The sequence below is a fragment of the Citrus clementina genome, unplaced genomic scaffold (genome assembly GCF_000493195.1).
Source record: "Citrus clementina cultivar Clemenules unplaced genomic scaffold, Citrus_clementina_v1.0 scaffold_7, whole genome shotgun sequence".
NCBI classification, from domain to species: domain Eukaryota; kingdom Viridiplantae; phylum Streptophyta; class Magnoliopsida; order Sapindales; family Rutaceae; genus Citrus; species Citrus x clementina.
The window spans coordinates 20,035,681-20,055,897 of NW_006262075.1; the positions used below are offsets into that span (position 1 = coordinate 20,035,681).

Sequence of the window (20,217 nt, forward strand, 5' to 3'; positions counted from 1 at the left end):
CCTGCACCCTGGGCCGGTGCCTGCTCTGCATCAAAAGCAGCCGTTCATGTACTCACTGATACCTTGAGGTAATTAGTACCTAACTGATTAGAAATTATAATTATAAGTACATATCAATCAAAATAATTAAGCATTGTCAGCTTATTCTCGTTATCGAGCGGATTACAACTCAGGCATTTTGGGATCCATGTGATGAATGTTGCTTCTGGGGCTATAAGATCAAACATAGGGAATCTGCAATTGCCAGCTGCAATAAGATGCCGGAGTGGAAGTTGTACAAGCCATTTGAGAAAGTTATAAGAGAGAGAGAGCTTTATTGTCACAGGGATTGAAATCAACTCCTGCTCAAATGTTTGTTAAAAAAAAAAAAAAAACTGTGGCCACCGTGCTGAAGAAGAATCCCCAGCTTTGGTTCTCCTCTGGCCATTTATCAACCTGGATGGGAATCATCCAGCATCTGCCTCTTTTTGTTAAATATTTTATCATCAAGAAAGCGGTCCAGTGTTGAGTGGAGCAACAGTTGAAGGGGAGGTCTTGTGGAGGCAGCAAATTAATGGTGGGTGTAGTTCAAAAATCAGTTAAAAGATGGGGCCCACTTGGGAAAGTCGTTAAGTTAGTTGCAACAGTAGAACAAAATTAAAATAATAAATAATTTTCAGTTTATTGAATGAATGATGAATTTTATACAAACTCTAATTTTCAATTTTCACAATTCACATCATTTGGTATATTCTTTTTTTTTTTTCACAACAAACTTAAAGAAGGCTTGTATTATTATTATTATTTTTTTAATAAAATATTAGGAAAACAAATGCTAGCGCCACTTTATCAGAAACAAATAAAATAAAATAATGTTGGGGGGCTTGTAACATCAGGCCCAATGAGGCCTCATGTGAACTTATTAGCCGCATATGCAGATATAATATAGGCCTAATGTGAACTTAATAATGGCAGTTAACTATTTATTAATTTAGTGGTTGATATTTTCTATCTTATTTTTTAAATTAAGAATTTAAGTCGTGTGAGAGTATAATTTTTCTCTGTGCTGAGTATAGACTATTATTAGTATAAAATAAATTTTAGTACTTATAACCGTGTCAAGGAAGAAGCAGATTTTCGAAAAGTGCTTAAAAAAAAGACTAATAACTTCAAAAGTTAGAAATAAATTATATAAAAAAAAAAAAAATGATCCACGCTGTCTCGTTATTAATTGAAATATTTAAAAATTAAAAGAAATAAAATTTTCTATTCTTGACAATACAAGCACGCACACGGCATTATTGTAAAAACTTAGGTGGTGGTTACTCGGAAGCAACTGTAACTTTACTTTGAACTCGTCGAAACCCGAAACTTTCAAAACAAAAAACAGCTCGCTCTTGGACATAATCGACAACCCATTTCAATGGATTCAAACCCGGTGGTGCTAATAACAGGATGCTCTCAAGGAGGCATAGGCCATGCGCTGGCACGCGCCTTTGCCGCGAGTGACTGCCGGGTGGTGGCCACCGGCAGGTCCAAGGCAACAATGGCTGACCTCGAACAAGATCCCAGGTTCTTTGTACAGGAACTCGATGTTTTGTCAGAACAAAGCGTGCAAAATGTTCTGTCTAATGTTCTTGAAAAGTTCGGAAAGATTGATGTTTTGGTTAATAACGCTGGGGTCCAGTGCGTTGGGCCTCTTGCTGAGGTTCCTCTCTCTGCCATGGAGCAAACTTTCAACACCAATGTTTTTGGTAATTGCATAATTATTTTTTCTTTTCTTTTCGTAAATTTATGTTTATTTAGATTTGGTGATTATTATCATTTGTTAAACGCATTTTTGTTTGTAATCGTCGCAGTTTGGATTTGGTTTATATATAGATGGCCAAAATGAACACTGCCCAGATCAGTTTTACTGTTAGATTATGTGGCATATGTATAGATCAATACTGCATAGTTAATCAATGATTTGATGTAATCAAGATGGTAAGTAAATGAGTTATCAGATCAGTTTACTGTATGTTTCAGATACATGCTTGTTAAAATGACCAGAACTCTGAGAATCATTCTGTATTGTGGCTGAACAGAGTTAAACTTTGATGTGCTTGTGTATATTGGCTGGTAATTTGGATCTACAAATAGGTGCTGTCATGCACTGAAAGAATTCGTAAGATTCTGTTTGTTTCTCATCTTTAGTGTAAGTTTATAATGTTTATATGAAAGAATTCGTAAGATTCTGTTTGTTTCTCTTCTTTAGTGTAAGTTTATAATGTTGATATGATTTGTCTTTCTTCGTTCTCAAGTTTGATTTCAACTATCTCCTTGGTAAATTCAAAATCTTGGAACTTTTGGTTTGCTGACAACCTGTAGTTTCCTGTATAATTTTCTTGATTGGTTTAATTGATAATATCAAACTACCACAAATTTCACATTCCTTGAACTTTGCTATATCTTGATGCTTCCTTGAATAGAACAATTTTGTACATCTTCGACTTCCTAGTCTCAAAGTTTAAAATTGGCAGAATATTGGACCTCTCATAATAGGCATCAGAAATTGGAAGAATATTGGGCCTCTCTTAATATGAATCAAGTACATACAATTTTTTGGTAATATTGGTGCCAACATATTGTTGTTTTCAGAGAAACAATGGAAATTGTTATGTTGTTGCCACGGCAGCAACAGTCATTGGTCGCATGGTTTTGCTTTTCTTCAGTCTGTGATCCAAACAAAGAGTACAAATGATTGAGTCGTACTTAGACCACTTATGAGACTAGTCAATATGATACTAGTGAAAATTCATCCCGGGCGCCGGGGGGTGGGGGGGGTGGGGGGTGTTGCACTTTAAACTTCAACAGTCCCCTTCCACGAGAATCTTGTGCATGTAGGTAGTTACGAAATGATGAAAAGTTACTAGTTTTTGTTGTCCTTTGGATCTTCTTGATCCATTCCGATTGACTAGGACACCTCTAGCCTCAGTTACAAGAATGTCTAGCAATATTGAATTGTTCTCCCGTTCATTGGAGTTCTTCATCAAGTTGTGGTTAAAGTTAAACCTTTCAATATTAACTTCAATTGATTTTTTTCCTCAAGTTTTCACTTGGTACTTTCGGTACGTGAGAAGATATGAAGATACAACTATCCTCTTCATTGTATTTTAATGTTTTCTCACTCATAGGTCCCATGAGGTTGGTTCAAGCCGTTGTTCCGCATATGGCATATAGGAAAAAGGGAAAGATCGTAAATGTCGGAAGTGTCACTGTTGCAGCCCCAGGACCATGGGCTGGTACCTACACTGCATCAAAAGCTGCTCTTCATTCACTGACTGATACCTTGAGGTTAGCGATCTTGTTTATATTTGCCCCACATCAGTTTATGCCATGAGAAGTCATTTATAAGACTAAACATATTCTCGTTTTGTATGAACAAATTTTCTTGTTTCTATGGGATGATTTGCATATCTGCAGAATGATGTTATATATTCTTACATTCTAAGTATAGCCCTCGAGTTGGGAGTAACATGGTATTTGATTGATCCAATTTTCATCTCTATTACTGTAGCCAAGTATCCACATCATTATGTTAAATACAAATGGGATTAGGATTTGGGTGACTAGTTATACAACTAATAGACAAATGAATTACTGATTTGGATTTATCTGATTTTTTTGTATTTGCCGGACCACTTTAAAAGTTTATTCATTTTTGTGAAATACTCACCATTAAGCAGTAAGCTCTTGAACCGCAGCCAAGCATCAAACATCTTTATGTTAGATTAACAAATAGGATTACATTTTGGATGTATTGTGCAGATTGGAACTTGGTCATTTTGGAATCGATGTCGTCAATGTCGTCCCAGGGGCTGTCAAGTCAAACATAGGAAAATCAGCCATAGCCAGCTACAATCGGATGCCGGAGTGGAAATTATACAAACCATTTGAAGCAGTTATCAGGGAAAGAGCATATTTTTCACAGACAACCAAATCAACCCCTACAGAAGTGTTTGCGAAGAATACTGTGGCCACCGTGCTGAAGCACAATCCCCCGCCTTGGTTCTCCTTTGGCCATTACTCTACCATCATGGCAATCATGTACCATTTGCCCCTTTCTGTAAAAGATTTTATCATGAAGAAAACTATGAAATGTTGAGTGCTGAAGAACTGTGCTCGGGCTTGGTTCTCCTCATGCCATTACTTAGACCATCATGGCAACCACATACCGTATACCCCTTTGCGGTAAAGTTTTTATCAACGCCGGAAGCAATGAAATATTGAATTCTGCATTGTATCAAAACTCGGGCAATTATGTATCTTCCTCATTTCTTGGATGATGTTATGTGCTTGTCCTCGTTAAGGATGCAAGATATTACTCATCTTAGATGCATAGTTCAATTGTTTATTATCATATCACAACAGTTTTTGGTAGGCATATACGTTCCTTTCTGGTTAGCCTGTAAATACTAAAGCGGGGTGATTGAAACAGAAATTATCAGTTCATCAAACTGTATCCTCATCCTGATTATAAGAATTTACTGCTGTGATTATTATATGTTTGTTAGCTCTGTAGCTTTGGATAGGTTGATTAAAATACAGGCTAAAAATCAAGCTTTAAAAGCATAACCATTACCTTTCTTGATCATAGCATACGTATTTGGTACTTCTTAGTTTATATCTACTCATTATTTGTAATTGCAGCGAACATATCTGTCGTACTATGGTCCGGCATCCTTGTATATTCATCTCTGAAAACCAAATTTGCACAAACAAAATTTCGACTCTCCAGAAATAGATACTGCTAACAAACAAATTTGAATTGATGCTATTGACCTAGCTTACAAAAATAAATTCCCTAAGAATGGGGAGGTTGGCCATAGAACACCATTCCAGGCGGCTGTAGTGGCCTGAAACTAGGAGGCCCAGGGGGTTGCTGAGTTAACATGGTTAGCTGCTGATTTGAAGGTGCCGGTTGCTGTGCCAACGGTAGTTGTTGCTGCTGAGTCAATGGAACCATTGGACTCACCATATGAGGTGGTGGAGGGCCTGCCGGCATGGGTGGGATGCTACCATATCCATACGGGGTCATGATGCCACCTGATGGCTGCAAATACTGTTGGGAAGATGAGTTTGGTAGCATGTGATATTGTGGTTGAGTGCTACGGGCTTGGTTCTGCATTGTTGGTTGGGGCACCAAAACTGTTTGATATGACTGATTTGGTGGGGTAGAGAGCGACTGAGCTGGCAAAAACATATTGGGGTCTGAAACTGCCGTTTGCTTTTCAGGTTTTGGAATTGACTCGGTGACTGAATTGGCAGGTATAGGTGGAAAAGAATTTGATGCTGTAGAGGCCTTCACCAGACCAGCATTCTTTGCTTCTTGAGCTGCAAATGTAGAGAGAACAGAATGCATTATCATTTGAGAAGAGGTAGAAGCTGTAAGTTTGTCCGCAACCTCGGCTGCAATGGCTGCAGCTGTTCTCTTTGGCGTTTGTGCTCCTTTTGCATTCATATCAGCGGACAAGGTGGCTGTAGTGGATGGTTTTGATACATAATCTTCATCATTCAGTCGCTTCCGCATATTACAGGCCTCCTCTGCCTGTGCCTGAGCAACCTAGAAAAACGAAGTCATGCATAAAACAAACATGATAAGACATTTGTGGTGACAAATAAAACAAAATGCATTTTGAAGGTGCACTTTCAAAATGCGCTCTTACTTATCAAACTCATTAGGAGATTAGCAAAACAGAAAAAGCATTTTGAGGTGTAAAATTACAAATATACCTGCATCTGAGTTCGGACATTCTCTAGTTCGGATTCCTGAAAGCATTTTAGAAAGAACGGTGAATAACAAAACCTTGATACATAACACATGCAACAGGGGTAGTATATCCTGACTCAATGTCTCACAAACTTCTTAAAATTCAAAAATTTGATGGTACAATTACATACCTGGTCATGGAGAGCTTCTTTCAACTGAGATACAAGCGCTACTCTACTTGCCTCAACTGATTTAAGTTTCTCAATACATTGTTTCAACATATTTTCCTCCTCTTCTAGTTCTTTGGAAAGAGTTTTTCGCTTTGGATCTTTTGCTGGAGGAATTTTAAAAAAAAAAAAAAGTTCAGACAACTAATCTTTCCGAGAATCACAGAACAAAAATATGTACTAATGAAGTTCCTAGAATACTTCAAAACAACCAATGAAATCTACAAGCAGGTTAACTTCACATCGTTCCTCAGTTACCATTTGTACAGGCAATATCTACATCTTTCTCCATCTTCTTCACACGATGAACCACTGATTTACATCTAGCCATCTCTTCCTCTTCACTCAATTGCTCACATAGCACCAAGTGATAAGCAGAAACTATTTTTTCAGCTGCACCTCCTACTGTCAATTTCTGGTACCAGAAGCAACAATTATAACAGTGAGCTACATTTTAATCACACTGAAAGGAATGCAAAAAGATGTAAAAGTATCATTTTGATGAAATAGATATTCAAAATTTAGAAAGTCTCAGAAGTAATCTTAAGAGAACAGAAAGATAAGATAAAGATCAAAATGTCCTCGTTCTGACCGTTCTAATGGATCGTGAATCTCGTTTAACAATTTTGACAGGGCGTGATCGTTTTTTGCCACTGAACTCCAAGGGTGGAGGCACTTCTCCACCAAGCATTACATCTTTAACGCCCCGTGCGCGGGATCCAAAGACTCTTCTTTCATCCCATATATTAACCTAATGATTTTGTCAGACAATTTGAATACATTTAATCAATGCAATATCATACAAAAATAACATATGACTAGCATCTCTGAATAAATTACATAACAGATCAACTGAAACTCTTGACTAAACATTCAAAGTTAACAGATAGAATCTGGTAAGATAAGTGTGTAACTACTATTAAATACTCAATATGATGAAAAAACATTTCCATCTCAATTGATAACAAGATGTAACAAGATGAACCCCAAAAAAAAGATGGTGATTCATGAGTAACTTACCAATCTAGAAACCACATTCTTTCCACTATCATCACCATTCTCAACAACATCTTTGAGGGCTGCAGGAAGGACTTTCCAAAACTCAGTAACGAATTCATTCCCCTTTCGCTTACTGTTCTGCAAGATATCGTTTGCAAGATACAAAAGGGGAACTTTCTGAACCAGTTGAGAACTGTGAAACTGTTTATCCCATGTTGCAACAACCAGTTCTGCTTTGCTGCGGTGAAATATACACCAATGTGACAAAGCTATGCACATAAGTTAAGGGAACATATCGCATGGATATATGAACAATATGATTGCTTTAACGCCAAAAAGAGCACATTAAAAAAAAAATTAAACAAATAAATAAGTAGACTCAAAGATATATTACTCACACAGACACATCATGCAAAGGTATTATTCAAATCTTGGAACTACATTGAGCAAAAGCATAGCAGAGCAAATGTTTCAAAGTTGGATCCAACCAAAATTATCTAGCACATTATAGAAAAATAATTCATAATCAATCAACTAAATTTCACATACAAATGCAGTAAATGCCGGGCCTAAATTTCAACACAAGTGAAGACCTCGAGGGGTAGCCATTGGCCAATATGTTTAACTGGCATCTAAAAGAAAAGTTTCAATCTCAAATATACTTCTGTCCACAAGTCCATCAATCATTTCTAGATAACCTTGCTTCCAATAATCTAATTTCAAGAAATGGGAAAAAGAAAACACAAGAATTTGCCTGTATCAGAAAAATCAATTGAAAAAGATCACTACCAATGCAATTACAACAAAATATGCAAGCACATTCATTTGAAGTGTCAAAATTTCGACATATCAAAATGGTAATTCATCGATCCTGTCAGATTGAATAGTGGTTAGTACGACATAACAAACACTTAAGCTCTAATATAACAAACTAAAAAAATGTTAATTTGCCAATAAAATGTATTGATTATTCTAGATAAAACTTAGGCAAATAATAACAACATGAAAAGGATACTTTCAATACACTGCTGAGTGCAATTAAGCTTGGAGAGCTTCTCTGCAAGAATCTGTTCACTGAACACACTATTCATCCCACAAAAACCCAAAACCCCACCTCAAAAACCTAATTCTGTCAAAAAGGCTTAAAATTTCAAACAACAAAACACTTCTTGAATCTATCCAGAAGTTAAAACTTAAAGAATCCAAAACAAGGGAAAAAAAAATTAACCAAACTTGTCAAAGTTTGAATCTTTAAACCCTAAAATTGACAAAAAAACAGGATTTGACTACAAAATAAATAAAGTGTATATTCCAAATTGGAGAAATGAGAAAAGAATCAATTACTGCATGAGATAAACCCCTCAAAAAAACCAAAAATCAGTAGAAAGAAGAAAAGAAGAATTTTAAATGGAAAATCGACGACGTGTTGAATGTGGAAGTACACTGAAAGTGAGAGATTTGTTAAAACACCCAACGAGAAAAACGTTGTAAACGAGGAAGAAACTGGAGGTTTTAGCTTGAAAGACTGTTAAGATTTGGGCATTTGGCGCAAACAATGAGAGACATGAGGCATTTGTCTAAACGGCGGCGCACTGTAAACAGTTGGCACCGCTTAATAACGAAATGGAAACACAAGCTGAAAGGTGAAAACGATGTCGTATTAACGGAATTAAAGAATTGAGAACACTGGGTATTAGAGCATCATGTGATGCGAGAACGTGAGGGAATGATGGTAAAAATAAGAAAATGAAAAATATATATATATATATTTATATGATAAAGGTTTTTTAAAACCAGAAAATGTGATAAATAAAATTGTGATTCATAGTTCTAAATTTTTTATATTTTTGATTAAAAAAAATTTTCCCACCTAGATATCCATCTTCTTGTAGACATTCCTGTTACTACATGCTAAACAAACAAACAAAAAAACAACAATTTAGATTAGAATTTTATAAATCTTATTGATAATAATTGTCAAAAACAAAAGGAAAAGAAAATGAAATTATCTATTTTGTCTTAATGGATTACTGATAATGATATAAAAAAATCGTAACTGAAACACAAAATTATTTCCATTCAGCAATGGCTGTCAAAGGAAAAACCACCATAGAGTAATACAAAATAAATCTGAAATCATTTCCATCATTTCCATTTTCTCTATTTGGTTGAAGGTTTAGTTTGCTGTCAAGTGAGATTCAATTTCTACAATCAACACTCTAACAAAAATTAAAGATTTTTTTTTTCAATCTTTTACTTTTCATCCTGCAGTATTTTTACAAGTGGACTCATCGCTACATTGTACTTCCTTTAATAGCAGAATTACACCGGCACCCGTCTGCTTCGGTACCTGTCAAAGAACTGCACATAAGAGGGAAAAGGAAGCCGGTTTAGTCATATGAACCATGGATGTGTAGCAAATGGTTAAATTTACACCAAATAAATTTACATAGCTGTACATAGTAACTTTGCATGTGTAATGGTGATTGCATTTAATTGTTACTTTACATGAGCAATTATTTGTTTTTGAACCTTTGATTGTTAGGCAACAATTTCAATTCCACGGAATTTAATGCAAAGCATCCATTTCCATGACTGACATCAAACAATAGAAGCATTGATATTCCAAAGTCCACCTACTACATAAAATAATCATGACTCGACAAGGCATTCAGCAAGAAAATGATTACCCGTCATGCTCCATCCATTTTAATTTTTAAGAACAAGGCGTAACCCAAAAAACACCCCCTTTCCAATTTAAGTCCCCCACCCCCACCCCCCCTCCTTTACAAGAAGTTAGACAAAATCACTTGCTGTAAAGAGAAATGGCACTTTCAACCTTCAAGTTATATAGATGTGTTACGTACATATCCTATATTTTAACAACTCAATAAAAACAAACAATTGTCCAACTAACTCTTTTAGAAATCAGAAAGATGAAATATACAGTCAACATCTAAGCAATTCACAGTTTGCAGCATAAAAATAATATCCAATTCTAGAACCTACCCAAGTTACTTAATCCAACCAGATCAGATTTTATAGGTGTCTTAGGACGTCATTAGGTTATGTTAAATGGAAAATTAAGTTACTGGTTATTATTCATAGACACCTAGTACGCCCTCCTCTTTTTCCTCTTATCGTTCTTCTTATTCTACACTTATTCTTCACTTCTCTTCTTTTTGTCTATCTTTTATAATCTAAATTCTCTACATAGTTCTTAACTAATGTGTCCCTTAATATAATTGAGAATCATCCATTTTCTAGTGACATCTAAACCTTCATATTTAAACTACCAGCACCACTACCCTAATCCATTACAGAAACTGTTTGTGGCCTAGCAGCAGCATTTCTCCTTTAAACCAAATTTTCCCATCTTTTATTTTATGTAATAAATTCCCCACCTCATTTCTCCTTTAAATCAAACCCCTATTTTAAATCTTTGAAAACACCTTAACAGTAAATGTTTTTCTTATCCTTTACATCAACTAATTCATCAAACATCAACTCTAGATCCAGCATCCCAATAACCTGCCTCTACATTCTACATCCACAAAAGAAACCGTCAATATCAAGTGAAAGAGGGCATCTCAAAACCTTCATTCAACACCAAAAGAAAGGGCACTAAGCCAAATATCCATTCCTCAAGTAAGCCCATGAACCCAAACTTTGATACTCAAAAACCCCATTTTCATATCTACGATTGGAATGCAACTTGCTAGGGTTGCTGTTAGGAACATGCACTAACTTCAAACAAGAAACTGCCACATACCACTTTGCACGTTTATTTTCACAAACACACAAGCCAAACTCAAAACAGATAGTGCAGTTAGGAGAAACCAACCTAGAAGGTAATTGAGGAAAGAAAATTGTATAAATCCTTTTTTCGCTTTGATACCACTCTTCAAAGTTCTATTCTGTCATAATTCCAAACAAATTGAGTAGTACCAGGGATACTACTTGGAATTTAAAGTCCTATAATACACATGATTTCTTGAGATTCAAGAATAAAATTAGGATCAATGGGAAACATGACTTAGAAAATATCATTAAATGTAGTTAGGTAAATGAAAATATTTTCAATGATTTATAGAACTAAAATAAGAGGTTCGAAGCATTTCTTTTTTATCTTTGATGGTATATATTTATATCCCAAAAAAAAAAAGGCTCCGGGGAGTTCAGTTTTAATCGCGATTTCTTCGAAGATCTCTCACAGATGAAAAATAATTATTAGGCTTCAGAATAGACATACCGATCTGACAAATGGCTGTTGGAACAACCAACCAAGAATGGGTATCCTCTGCAAGAAAACTGAGAGTGTAGGCCAGAAGCCACTGCGAAAAAAAATAAAAATAAAAAATCAACTTCAATCTATTGTTTGAATGAACTACAGAGGGGGACCAAAAAAAAAGATTCTATTTACCTGAAGAGTACAATGAAGCCATATGTCTCAAGAATCATTCCCAAAATTGGCCATCCGATAACAACAAAGAAGAAGCCAACACCAAAAGAGATAGTTCCCTGCACAGTGAAAGGAGCACAAGTAGTTTAGAAAAAGGAGCAATAGTTGAACACCATACATGCACAGAACATGAGAATAAATCAAACCTTATAATTCTGACGTTTCATAAAGAATTGCATGGTCGACTTCAAACCAATAGTAAGAGACACCCCTGCAATGAAGAGAATCTAAAGGGAAACAAGGAAAGCCGATGGTAGTCAAATGTCATTTTGAAAAAAATACAAAAAAATAAAAACCTGAAAAGGGAACTTAGTAGTGACAAGACTCACATTTCCCATGGCAAGTAGTCCCTTGTCGAAGAAAAAGATGATTCCCAAGAATGTGAAAAAAATGCCAAATCCTGTCAACCCCAGCCCAATCTCTGTTCCATTTCAAAATAGCAATTATTAAGGGTGGAAAAGCTTTGGAGCAAAAAGAAGCATGCCAACTGCCGCTTTAAACACCTCATGTAAAGCCACAACAAAGCAAAGCAACATGAATCCTACAAAACTCCACTAAATAATAATGTTGCTAGCAGAAATCATTTTAATTTGAATTTAAAAAGTGACCGCAATTAGTTACAAACAAACGCCACTGAATACACCTCACTGGTGGTGACGCTCATGCAGAGTCCAATTGGAGATGAAGACCAAACAGACCAAAAACACACAGGGCTTGCTGGCTTAGCAAAACATCTAAGACCCATAAACATAGCTTCATTTGACAAAGATATATCGACAGACAGTGACAAAGACCACATAAGATCAAGTAAAATATTGTCAACCAAATTCCAAACTCTCGCCAGATATTCGAAACAGGAAATTATGATCACACACCCAGCCTAAATCCAAGCAATTGAATTTCATCCTCTCAGATTTATTGTCCCAGAAACATGATCAAATTACTAATTCCTATTCATTTCCATTGCTCAACGTAATATACACAACTAGCGAAGCAGCTATAAAGTGCACTCAAATCTTCCTGCACAAAATCTCTAGGAATTTTACATTTAAGCAAACAATTTCTAATCAAATAGTGAATGCCCACTCACTTTTACGATCATTCATTTCAAACGAAACCATTGTGTCGCCGATTCAAGAACTCGTCACCTTCGCTGCACAAAGAATGAAAAGAAATCAAGTTAGGGTTTGAACTTTAAACCCGAAGAGATTCGTTTAATTAAAGATCTGGAAAATTACCTTTGCTAAATCTGTGAAAAAGAAAAAAAAACGAGCTCGATTGATCTATTGCGCGCCTGGAAAAAAAAATGAAAATAGCAATTGATCGCAAAGTTCTGCGTGTTTGCCGAGAAACTGATAGAAATGAGAATTACATTTGTTTGAGATAATACCTTAGCGAGTTAGATTTGTTCTCGGAATCAAAACGACGCGTTTTGTGAGATGGAGACTGGAGAGTTAGAGGGCGGTGGCGGGCGTGGACAAGAACGTCATTGTGCGTGCGAAGTAGGAGTTGACGGTTAAAGTCGTGCAATTTATTTAAATAACCAATTTGGTATTCTGTTAGTGGAAATGACCCAAAAATTAGGAAAAATAAAATACATTAATATTTACATAAACTACAGTTAGTTACAAAATTGCCACCAACAGTCACATATATTTTTTTTTAATTAAACAATCACATAGTTTTTTTTTTTTTTTAAGAAAGTTTTTTTTTTTTTTTAAGAAAAGCTTAGCTTTCATTAATTCAAAATAGGGAAAAATGATACAAAAGATAAGAAGGGCAATCATTCAGCCACATTGCTGGCTCTATAATGGTTAGAGCTTTTTTAGTATTACAAATTCTTAAAATGTGCTATACTATGATTTTGGTTAACATTCTTAACCTTGCCCAAACATCTGAGATGATCCAGAAAATGCTTGTTTTGTTACATTTCTTCTTACAACTAAGTTCACTACTTTTTTATAGTCAAATTCGATTATCAAAGGCATATAACCAATAGAAATTGTAGTTTCAATTCCCAACTTTATTGCTTCTGCTTCTACTACAGTAATAACTCGATAATATGTGTTTTGCTTGTGAGCTACTGCTATGAACTTTCTTTCAGAATCTCTAATTACAGCTCCCAAACCTGCCACTTGAAAACAATCACATATTTAATATCTAAATTCTTGAATTTTTTATTTTATTATTTTATTGCCCAAGAGGACTATATGAGCAATAAAATCACTTTATTTTCTTATCTAAACTCACTTGTTTTTGTTATTAAATTTTTATTCTTAAAAAATAAATTTAAAGCTGCGTACTTTTATGTTTTATGAACTTAGGAAAAAAAACAAAAAAAAAACAAAGCTCAAATCTATATTAACCCAAACTTTAGAAACACTGCTTCGGAAAACTTGAAAATCCTAAGTTAGGAAGACGCATAACAAAATGACCAAGTAAAATAATATATTCAGTTTTCTCAATTATTCCTCACTCTTTCCCTCATTATTTACGCTTCATTCCTCATCAATTTCACTCTCTTAATGGAATGTGATAGTATGAAGAAAGCTTACTGATTGATTCATTTGCTATTTAATATTGTACTTTGACATTCAATCCGAACAATGCTTGGATCCATAGTCCATACCCGACCTTCCAAAATTTGAACATGGAGTTGGACGTGACGTGATGATGCGCATGGTATGCCAAGTCTTTGCAAAGTCACCCGCCCCGATTAACAAAGCACGCCACACTTATGCTGCGAACGAGCACATGCCGGCACGCCCACTTCCACACGCGCACATGGGAGCCACTCGATTTTTTCCTTTTCTTTTTTTTTTAAACTCATCGATAATCACCAAACCCGAATCCAGCCCATCATTATTCTAGTGCCACTCACATTAAACGGCGTGTCGTTTTTTGAAGTTTCAATTCAACTTCAAAGTTCAAACCCTAAACCTTGGCGCCAACGTCAGCCTCCCGCCCGTATCTCAAAAGCTTCCCCCGCAAGCCCCCCATCGCCCCGGATTTTGAGTTAATAACTCTTGTTCAATTAAAAATAATCAAAACACTCGGATTACTTGAATGAATTTTCCCCTAAGAAGAAAGCTTCCCTCGCACACCTTCACTTTAAAAGCTTCCCCTCCAAGCCTTGCTGCCCAAAATTTCAAAACCATTTTCAGAATTTAAACAATTGACGTTCTAAGTAAGTAATTTCACACTCGCAAAATATCTTAGCACCACACAAAAATAAACCACGTCACCGAAATTTTTCTTAAATATCTGAATTACCCCTTATCCAAAAATTTCAATACCCTCTCAACCTCCTCTATAAGAATGCACAGAAACATCGCTCCCCTCATCTTCGACGAAAAGAAAAGCCCTAAACCTAGTATTAACATTGAAAATTACCAAAATGCCATCAATCCCCGAAGAGCCGCTGCTAACCCCGAACCCAGACCGATTCTGCATGTTTCCAATCCAGTACCCGGAAATCTGGGAAATGTACAAGAAAGCCGAAGCTTCATTTTGGACGGCGGAGGAGGTCGACCTGTCGCAGGACATCCGCCAGTGGGAATCCCTAACCGCCGACGAGAAACACTTCATCACGCACGTGCTCGCCTTCTTCGCCGCCTCGGATGGAATCGTCCTCGAAAACCTCGCCGCCAGGTTCATGAAAGAAGTCCAAGTCTCCGAGGCGCGTGCCTTCTACGGCTTCCAAATCGCCATCGAGAACATCCACTCCGAAATGTACTCGCTCCTTCTAGAAACGTACATAAAAAACTCCGACGAAAAGAGCCGCTTATTTCGCGCCTTTGAAACGGTGCCGTGCGTTGCCAAAAAGGCCGATTGGGCCCTAAATTGGATCGACGGCTCGGAGACATTCGCGGAGAGACTGATAGCGTTTGCCTGCGTGGAAGGGATATTCTTCTCGGGCAGTTTCTGCGCGATATTTTGGTTGAAAAAGCGCGGGTTAATGCCGGGCCTAACCTTCTCGAACGAGCTAATCTCGCGAGATGAAGGACTCCACTGCGATTTCGCGTGCTTGTTGTACAGCTTGCTGAGGAACAAATTAAGCGAGGAGCGCGTGATGGGGATAGTGAAGGAGGCGGTGGAGATAGAGAGGGAGTTCGTGTGCGACGCGCTGCCGTGCGCATTGGTGGGGATGAACGGGGCGTTGATGAGTCAGTACATAGAGTTTGTGGCAGATAGGTTGTTGGGCGCGCTCGGGTGCGGGAAGGTGTACGGCGTGACGAATCCGTTTGATTGGATGGAGTTGATTTCGCTGCAAGGGAAGACGAATTTCTTTGAGAAGAGAGTCGGGGAATACCAAAAGGCTTCTGTGATGTCGAGCCTTAATGGAAATGGTGGGAACCACGTGTTCAAAATGGATGAAGATTTTTAGACTTGTGTGGTTATAATTTAATTTTTGTAATAATAATTCAATCAAAAGAAATTATGCAATCATAATCTTTATCTATCATGTGGGTCTTAATTAGTTTTTTTTTTTTTTTCTTTTAGGGGATCAGTGAGGCTAAGCCCCCACCCACGACGTGAGTTACATTATGTTAACTTAAAACCACAAATTATATTTATGATAATGATTTTTTTAAAGATCTGGGTATTTGAATGTTAATTTTATAATTTATTTTGGATTCTTCTCCAAGGTCAAAATAAGCAAAATTTAAGGACATGAACATGAAACATTCAGTATAGAGATCCAAAATCGGACAATATAAGGAAGTGCATTGTAATGAAGAGAAACATCATTGAGGAGTTAAAACAGCCAAACAAAAAGAATGCAGGTTTGAACTCTTAATCAGGCTTAGTGATCTCCAGGCAGTGACTTTATAATATCAGAATCACCTGCAAAACAGAGAACGGAACCATTAATCCCTGAAGCTGCTGCTGGCAGCAGCGATTATAGTATACGGCACAGAGTCGAGAACACATCGCGAGATTACACCTGGATCGACAATGCTCAAGCAAGACACACGGAAATACTTGCCGCATGCTGTTCACAAATCAACATTGTCTGAAAAATTATCAAAATGAATGTGCTGTGTCAATTACAATATCAATAAGGAACAATAACCCCAAGTATTGCTGTTATGTGGGAAATCTAAGACCGGAACAGATAAAATACTTACAACAAAAGAGTAGGAGAGCAATAATTAGAGAAAAGTCCCCGCAATGCAATCATTCCTAACTAGCATGGGAGAAGATACTATCATGTTCTTAAAGATTTAAGATTGTTGATGAGTGATGTCAATACTAGACATTTACGCACACGACCCTCTGAAACTAGTTGAATTTAGATTCAATTTATCAAACTAAAATTTTACATTGGACAAATACGGAATGCACCGTGTTTGGTACAAGCGAACACAAGGCGTATAAATAAAAAGCTAACCATCATAAGCGCACATTTTGTGAAACGATACAACATGAATGCGAGAAATACAAAACCCTCGAGCCCACAAGAGCCGAGAGTTCATTCCAAACTTCAATATATCTTTACTAAAATCTATTAACAGTTTTCACGTATCAGATAATGAGTTAGCATCCAAAGCAAAATTCTACATCAATTTCTACAAAATTCAGTGACCAGTTGAACTTTACATACAAATTCAAATAAAGCAAATTTCAAGACAAAACATAAATTCAACCAAAAAAAAAGCAGAAGCAAAAGCAAAAAAGCACTTACTTCCATTATAGTGATGAACACCAACTTTGGCAAGCATAGCATTAGTACTCAATCTCTGATTTCCTCAACGGTGGGCAATTAGTTGACAGAATAATCAGCTTCCCTGCCAAAAAATCAAAAACCCACAAAAATCCCAAATCAAAAATCCAAACTTTATATCGAAAAACAAAACTTTAAATTCCAAACTCATTTAAAAAAAAAAAAAAACCTTCTGGGAGATCGAATAGCAGCTTTGTAACCAAGAGTGTATTTGCCGCTCTTCATTACAAGAGCCAGCCTGTTATTGATGCTCTCATGAGTCTTCTTCTACAATAATTAAAACAAAAAAAGAAAAAATTAGTAAAAGAATGAATGTGAAAGCGTTAGCTGAATATGGAAGAGGAAGTGAATTAGGAGTCTTTGCCATTTTCTTGCTGGTCACCATTTTCTTGTCTTCGCCTGTTTGGCTGGCTGGAAAATCAAGAAGAAAGAGAGAGAAAGTCGATTGAAATACAGAAAATTTGTATGAGTTTGAGGGTTTGTTTTAGACTTCGAGCGTAATTGCGGGAGTGTTCGCCGGTTTGGTGCGGCGAGCAACGGAAAAGAAACGGTTTCTTGAAATATGACACCATATAGATGGGATTTACAAATATGACGTCTCTAAGGAAAAGTCTAAAATACCCTAAACCAGTTCATTCATCTTTATCCACTCCCTCTCCTTTTACCCACTCATTTGTGATGATTAAGGTACCTGGTAAGTGGAGCGGGTTATCAAAATTCGTTAAGCAGCTTAAGTCCTTTTTCTTTTTTTTCTTTTTTTTTTTTGGTCTAAGAGCAGTGCTCCATAGGTTTAACCTATCTATTCTAATCAACTTTAGTTCACAATAATTCAAATAGATCCATCAAGTGTACTTCATTGGAAGTAAATGAATGATCAACTGCTAATGCTGCCTCTTGATTGATCCAACCAATTACGAGATTACAAATAGAAAATACCAGAGGTTTCTATAAATGAATAGTGGAACTCATTTCATTGTATATGTGTTGGAGATGTGTCACTTGTGACTTGTGAGAGAAGAATCTACTGCTCTTGGCCTCAAATTGTTTTGCACTTTTATTCACCTTGTTAAGTTCTTATACATCAACGGTAAATGGTTTTGCTAATACTAACTAGCAAAATTCAACCCCTATATTAGGGTAAGAGGTGGCAATAATACCTAGCGGGACTCGATCCGAACCGATCCCGACCAATGTGGTCCAGGTATGCACTATTAAGCTGGTCCCAAGTATTGAAAATGAATATCTAAATATGTCTGGGCATGGCACTAAATACCAAGAACTCGAATCTATGTTTGGTTTTTTAATAAATAAAAGAATAAAAGAAAGAATATATTTATACAAAATTACAAATCCAAAATCCAAAATAAACCCAAAATCCCTAGTACACACCGAAACAAGATGACACACCTGTGCGCCCACTGCCGCACCTCCAACACTCCGAGCCAGTAGCCACCATGTCGCACCTCCACGAAGGTCCCTCTACGTGTCTGCATCATCTCTTCTCAATTCTCAGTTGCTAGCCTTGGTGCGTGACTTCTCTCCATTCTCCACCCTCATAACTCACCTTCTTAGCCTACAACCATGTTTACACAGTCGACTTCACTGTCACCTTCTCAGCCACCATTGCTCTGCTATCACAACCAACAGGTATTAACTTTTTTCCTACTAAAAAAATGATGAAATTATTGTTGTTGTTAGGTGTTATATACATGCTTTTTGTTTTTCTTGGATGCTGTACTTGGATGATTATTTTTTATAATAATAAACATATGTAATAGGAGCTAAATTTAAGTTATTGTTAACCACTGAGTTAATTTGTTACATAATATTTATAATTATGTAATATTTTTGCTTGGAAGAAGGTAATTTTAGATGATGATTATTGGCCACAAGCGTCAAGCAGCCCAACATGAAGTTGTTATTTACTTATTTTACATGGAGTATTTTGAGACTCTTTTATGAATTATTTTGTTAGTTGTTAGACATTTTGGAATTTTCATATGTTATACCGATAATTAGCATCATGATTATGAACTATGATAAACTATTTAGATTTATTTGGAGATTATTATGTTGTTGAATTTAAAATTTTGATAGAGATTGAATGAATTTAAGCAGTAGAAAGTAGATTAAAATAATTTTAATTTATTATTTTGTGTAAAATTTGCAGTTTTTTTTTTTAAATTCAGTTTGAATATGCAGGTGGAGGAAGCTCGACTTAACTCCTGCCTGGGAGGTGCCAAACTTAGGGGCCGTTTGTTTTTTTTTACTTAATGACTTAATTGACTTAATTTTAATTAGTTAAGTCATTAAGTCTGTTTGTTTTTTCAACTTAATAAAAAATTTTAACCATTAAGTCATTAAATTATTAAGCTATTTTTTTTAACTTTATACTTAATCTAAAAGTCTGAATGATATCATTACAAAATATTCTCCAAAACATCCCTATGTAATTAATTAATTTTCATCCTTACCTAAATAAAACATAATAATTAGCAATATTATCCATCTCTATATAACTTGTGTAATATATAGTGGTAGTTTGGTAGATTATTATGATTTTTATCTTTTTTTATTTTCTTCAAATTAGCATTATTTATCTCCATAATGTTTTACAAAAATTTTCATATAAAAACATCAAAAACCATAATAAAATTGATTAACATATATAATATAGAATATTAAATAATTGTATTCGATTGAATATGATTTATGTTATGATAATTTATTATCTTATTTATATTATTTGAGATGTTTATTTTTTATTTAACGTTTATAAATTGTAAGGACATACATGTAAAAATATTAGTTTACAAATTTTTTAACTTAAAGCAAACAACTTAATATTTATTTTTAACGATTCAGAGAAAAAGCCAAACATGCCATTTAAATTTAGACATTTAGCTCTTTCAAAATTTACATTAATTCAAATTTATTCAAATTTCAAACAAAAAAACAAAGGCCACCTTAATTTAACTTTCATGTGAAAAATCCAGGCATGAATCCAGATCTGAATAACTGTTTTACCCGTCCCAAAGAGGTCCAAACCCCGGGTAACCCGGCCCAAACA

At 35.8% G+C, this 20,217-nt stretch overlaps 4 protein-coding genes and 1 long non-coding RNA gene across 6 annotated transcripts; 2 read left to right on the forward strand and 3 right to left on the reverse strand.

The window, feature by feature from the left end:
- The first annotated feature begins 1,274 nt into the window (after positions 1–1,274).
- On the forward strand, positions 1,275–4,523 carry LOC18037136 (uncharacterized oxidoreductase SSP0419). Its single transcript, XM_006428054.2, has 3 exons — positions 1,275–1,733; positions 3,156–3,315; positions 3,790–4,523. The coding sequence occupies exons 1-3, from the start codon at positions 1,403–1,405 to the stop codon at positions 4,124–4,126; spliced, it is 828 nt and encodes a 275-aa protein (XP_006428117.1). The 5' UTR covers positions 1,275–1,402; the 3' UTR covers positions 4,127–4,523.
- A 158-nt stretch (positions 4,524–4,681) lies between these two features.
- LOC18037147 (regulation of nuclear pre-mRNA domain-containing protein 1B) lies at positions 4,682–8,911 on the reverse strand. 2 transcript variants are annotated; one of them, XM_024180003.1, is made up of 8 exons: positions 8,828–8,911; positions 7,973–8,086; positions 6,979–7,226; positions 6,551–6,709; positions 6,217–6,373; positions 5,923–6,065; positions 5,755–5,790; positions 4,682–5,584 (listed from the first exon to the last, which is right to left on the reverse strand). In XM_024180003.1, the coding sequence occupies exons 2-8, from the start codon at positions 8,046–8,048 to the stop codon at positions 4,826–4,828; spliced, it is 1,578 nt and encodes a 525-aa protein (XP_024035771.1). In that variant the 5' UTR covers positions 8,049–8,086; positions 8,828–8,911; the 3' UTR covers positions 4,682–4,825. The 2 variants fall into 2 exon arrangements, with proteins under 2 accessions (XP_024035771.1, XP_006428118.1); XM_006428055.2 differs by having other exon boundaries at positions 7,973–8,911.
- Positions 8,912–9,077: 166 nt separating this feature from the next.
- Positions 9,078–12,932, reverse strand: LOC18037148 (vesicle transport protein GOT1). Its single transcript, XM_006428056.2, has 8 exons — positions 12,810–12,932; positions 12,658–12,713; positions 12,510–12,572; positions 11,749–11,840; positions 11,566–11,646; positions 11,381–11,478; positions 11,210–11,291; positions 9,078–9,318 (listed from the first exon to the last, which is right to left on the reverse strand). Exons 3-8 carry the CDS (start codon positions 12,538–12,540, stop codon positions 9,280–9,282), a joined length of 423 nt encoding a protein of 140 aa, XP_006428119.2. The 5' UTR covers positions 12,541–12,572; positions 12,658–12,713; positions 12,810–12,932; the 3' UTR covers positions 9,078–9,279.
- A 1,631-nt stretch (positions 12,933–14,563) lies between these two features.
- LOC18037158 (ribonucleoside-diphosphate reductase small chain) lies at positions 14,564–15,868 on the forward strand. Its single transcript, XM_006428057.2, has one exon. It carries the CDS (start codon positions 14,817–14,819, stop codon positions 15,804–15,806), a length of 990 nt encoding a protein of 329 aa, XP_006428120.1. The 5' UTR covers positions 14,564–14,816; the 3' UTR covers positions 15,807–15,868.
- A 237-nt stretch (positions 15,869–16,105) lies between these two features.
- On the reverse strand, positions 16,106–17,667 carry LOC18036575. The gene is made up of 4 exons (XR_002904667.1): positions 17,530–17,667; positions 17,317–17,414; positions 17,109–17,211; positions 16,106–16,436 (listed from the first exon to the last, which is right to left on the reverse strand). It is a non-coding gene; the product is annotated as an uncharacterized LOC18036575 (long non-coding RNA).
- Between the last annotated feature and the right edge of the window lie 2,550 nt (positions 17,668–20,217).

Coding starts and splice junctions, on each gene's coding strand:
- LOC18037158 (XM_006428057.2), top strand. CDS start 14,817: ATGCCATCAATCCCCGAAGAGCCGCTGCTAACCCCGAACCCAGACCGA.
- LOC18037147 (XM_024180003.1), bottom strand. CDS start 8,048: ATGAATAGTGTGTTCAGTGAACAGATTCTTGCAGAGAAGCTCTCCAAG. Junction 6,710..6,978: donor AGAATGTGGTTTCTAGATTG/GTAAGTTACTCA, acceptor CAAAATCATTAG/GTTAATATATGGGATGAAAG. Junction 5,791..5,922: donor AAGAAGCTCTCCATGACCAG/GTATGTAATTGT, acceptor AAATGCTTTCAG/GAATCCGAACTAGAGAATGT.
- LOC18037148 (XM_006428056.2), bottom strand. CDS start 12,540: ATGGTTTCGTTTGAAATGAATGATCGTAAAA. Junction 11,841..12,509: donor TGAAATGAATGATCGTAAAA/GTGAGTGGGCAT, acceptor GAAATGGAACAG/AGATTGGGCTGGGGTTGACA. Junction 9,319..11,209: donor AACAGCCATTTGTCAGATCG/GTATGTCTATTC, acceptor TCTTATGTGCAG/TTCTTTGACAGGTACCGAAG.
- LOC18037136 (XM_006428054.2), top strand. CDS start 1,403: ATGGATTCAAACCCGGTGGTGCTAATAACAGGATGCTCTCAAGGAGGC. Junction 1,734..3,155: donor TTTCAACACCAATGTTTTTG/GTAATTGCATAA, acceptor TCTCACTCATAG/GTCCCATGAGGTTGGTTCAA. Junction 3,316..3,789: donor TCACTGACTGATACCTTGAG/GTTAGCGATCTT, acceptor TGTATTGTGCAG/ATTGGAACTTGGTCATTTTG.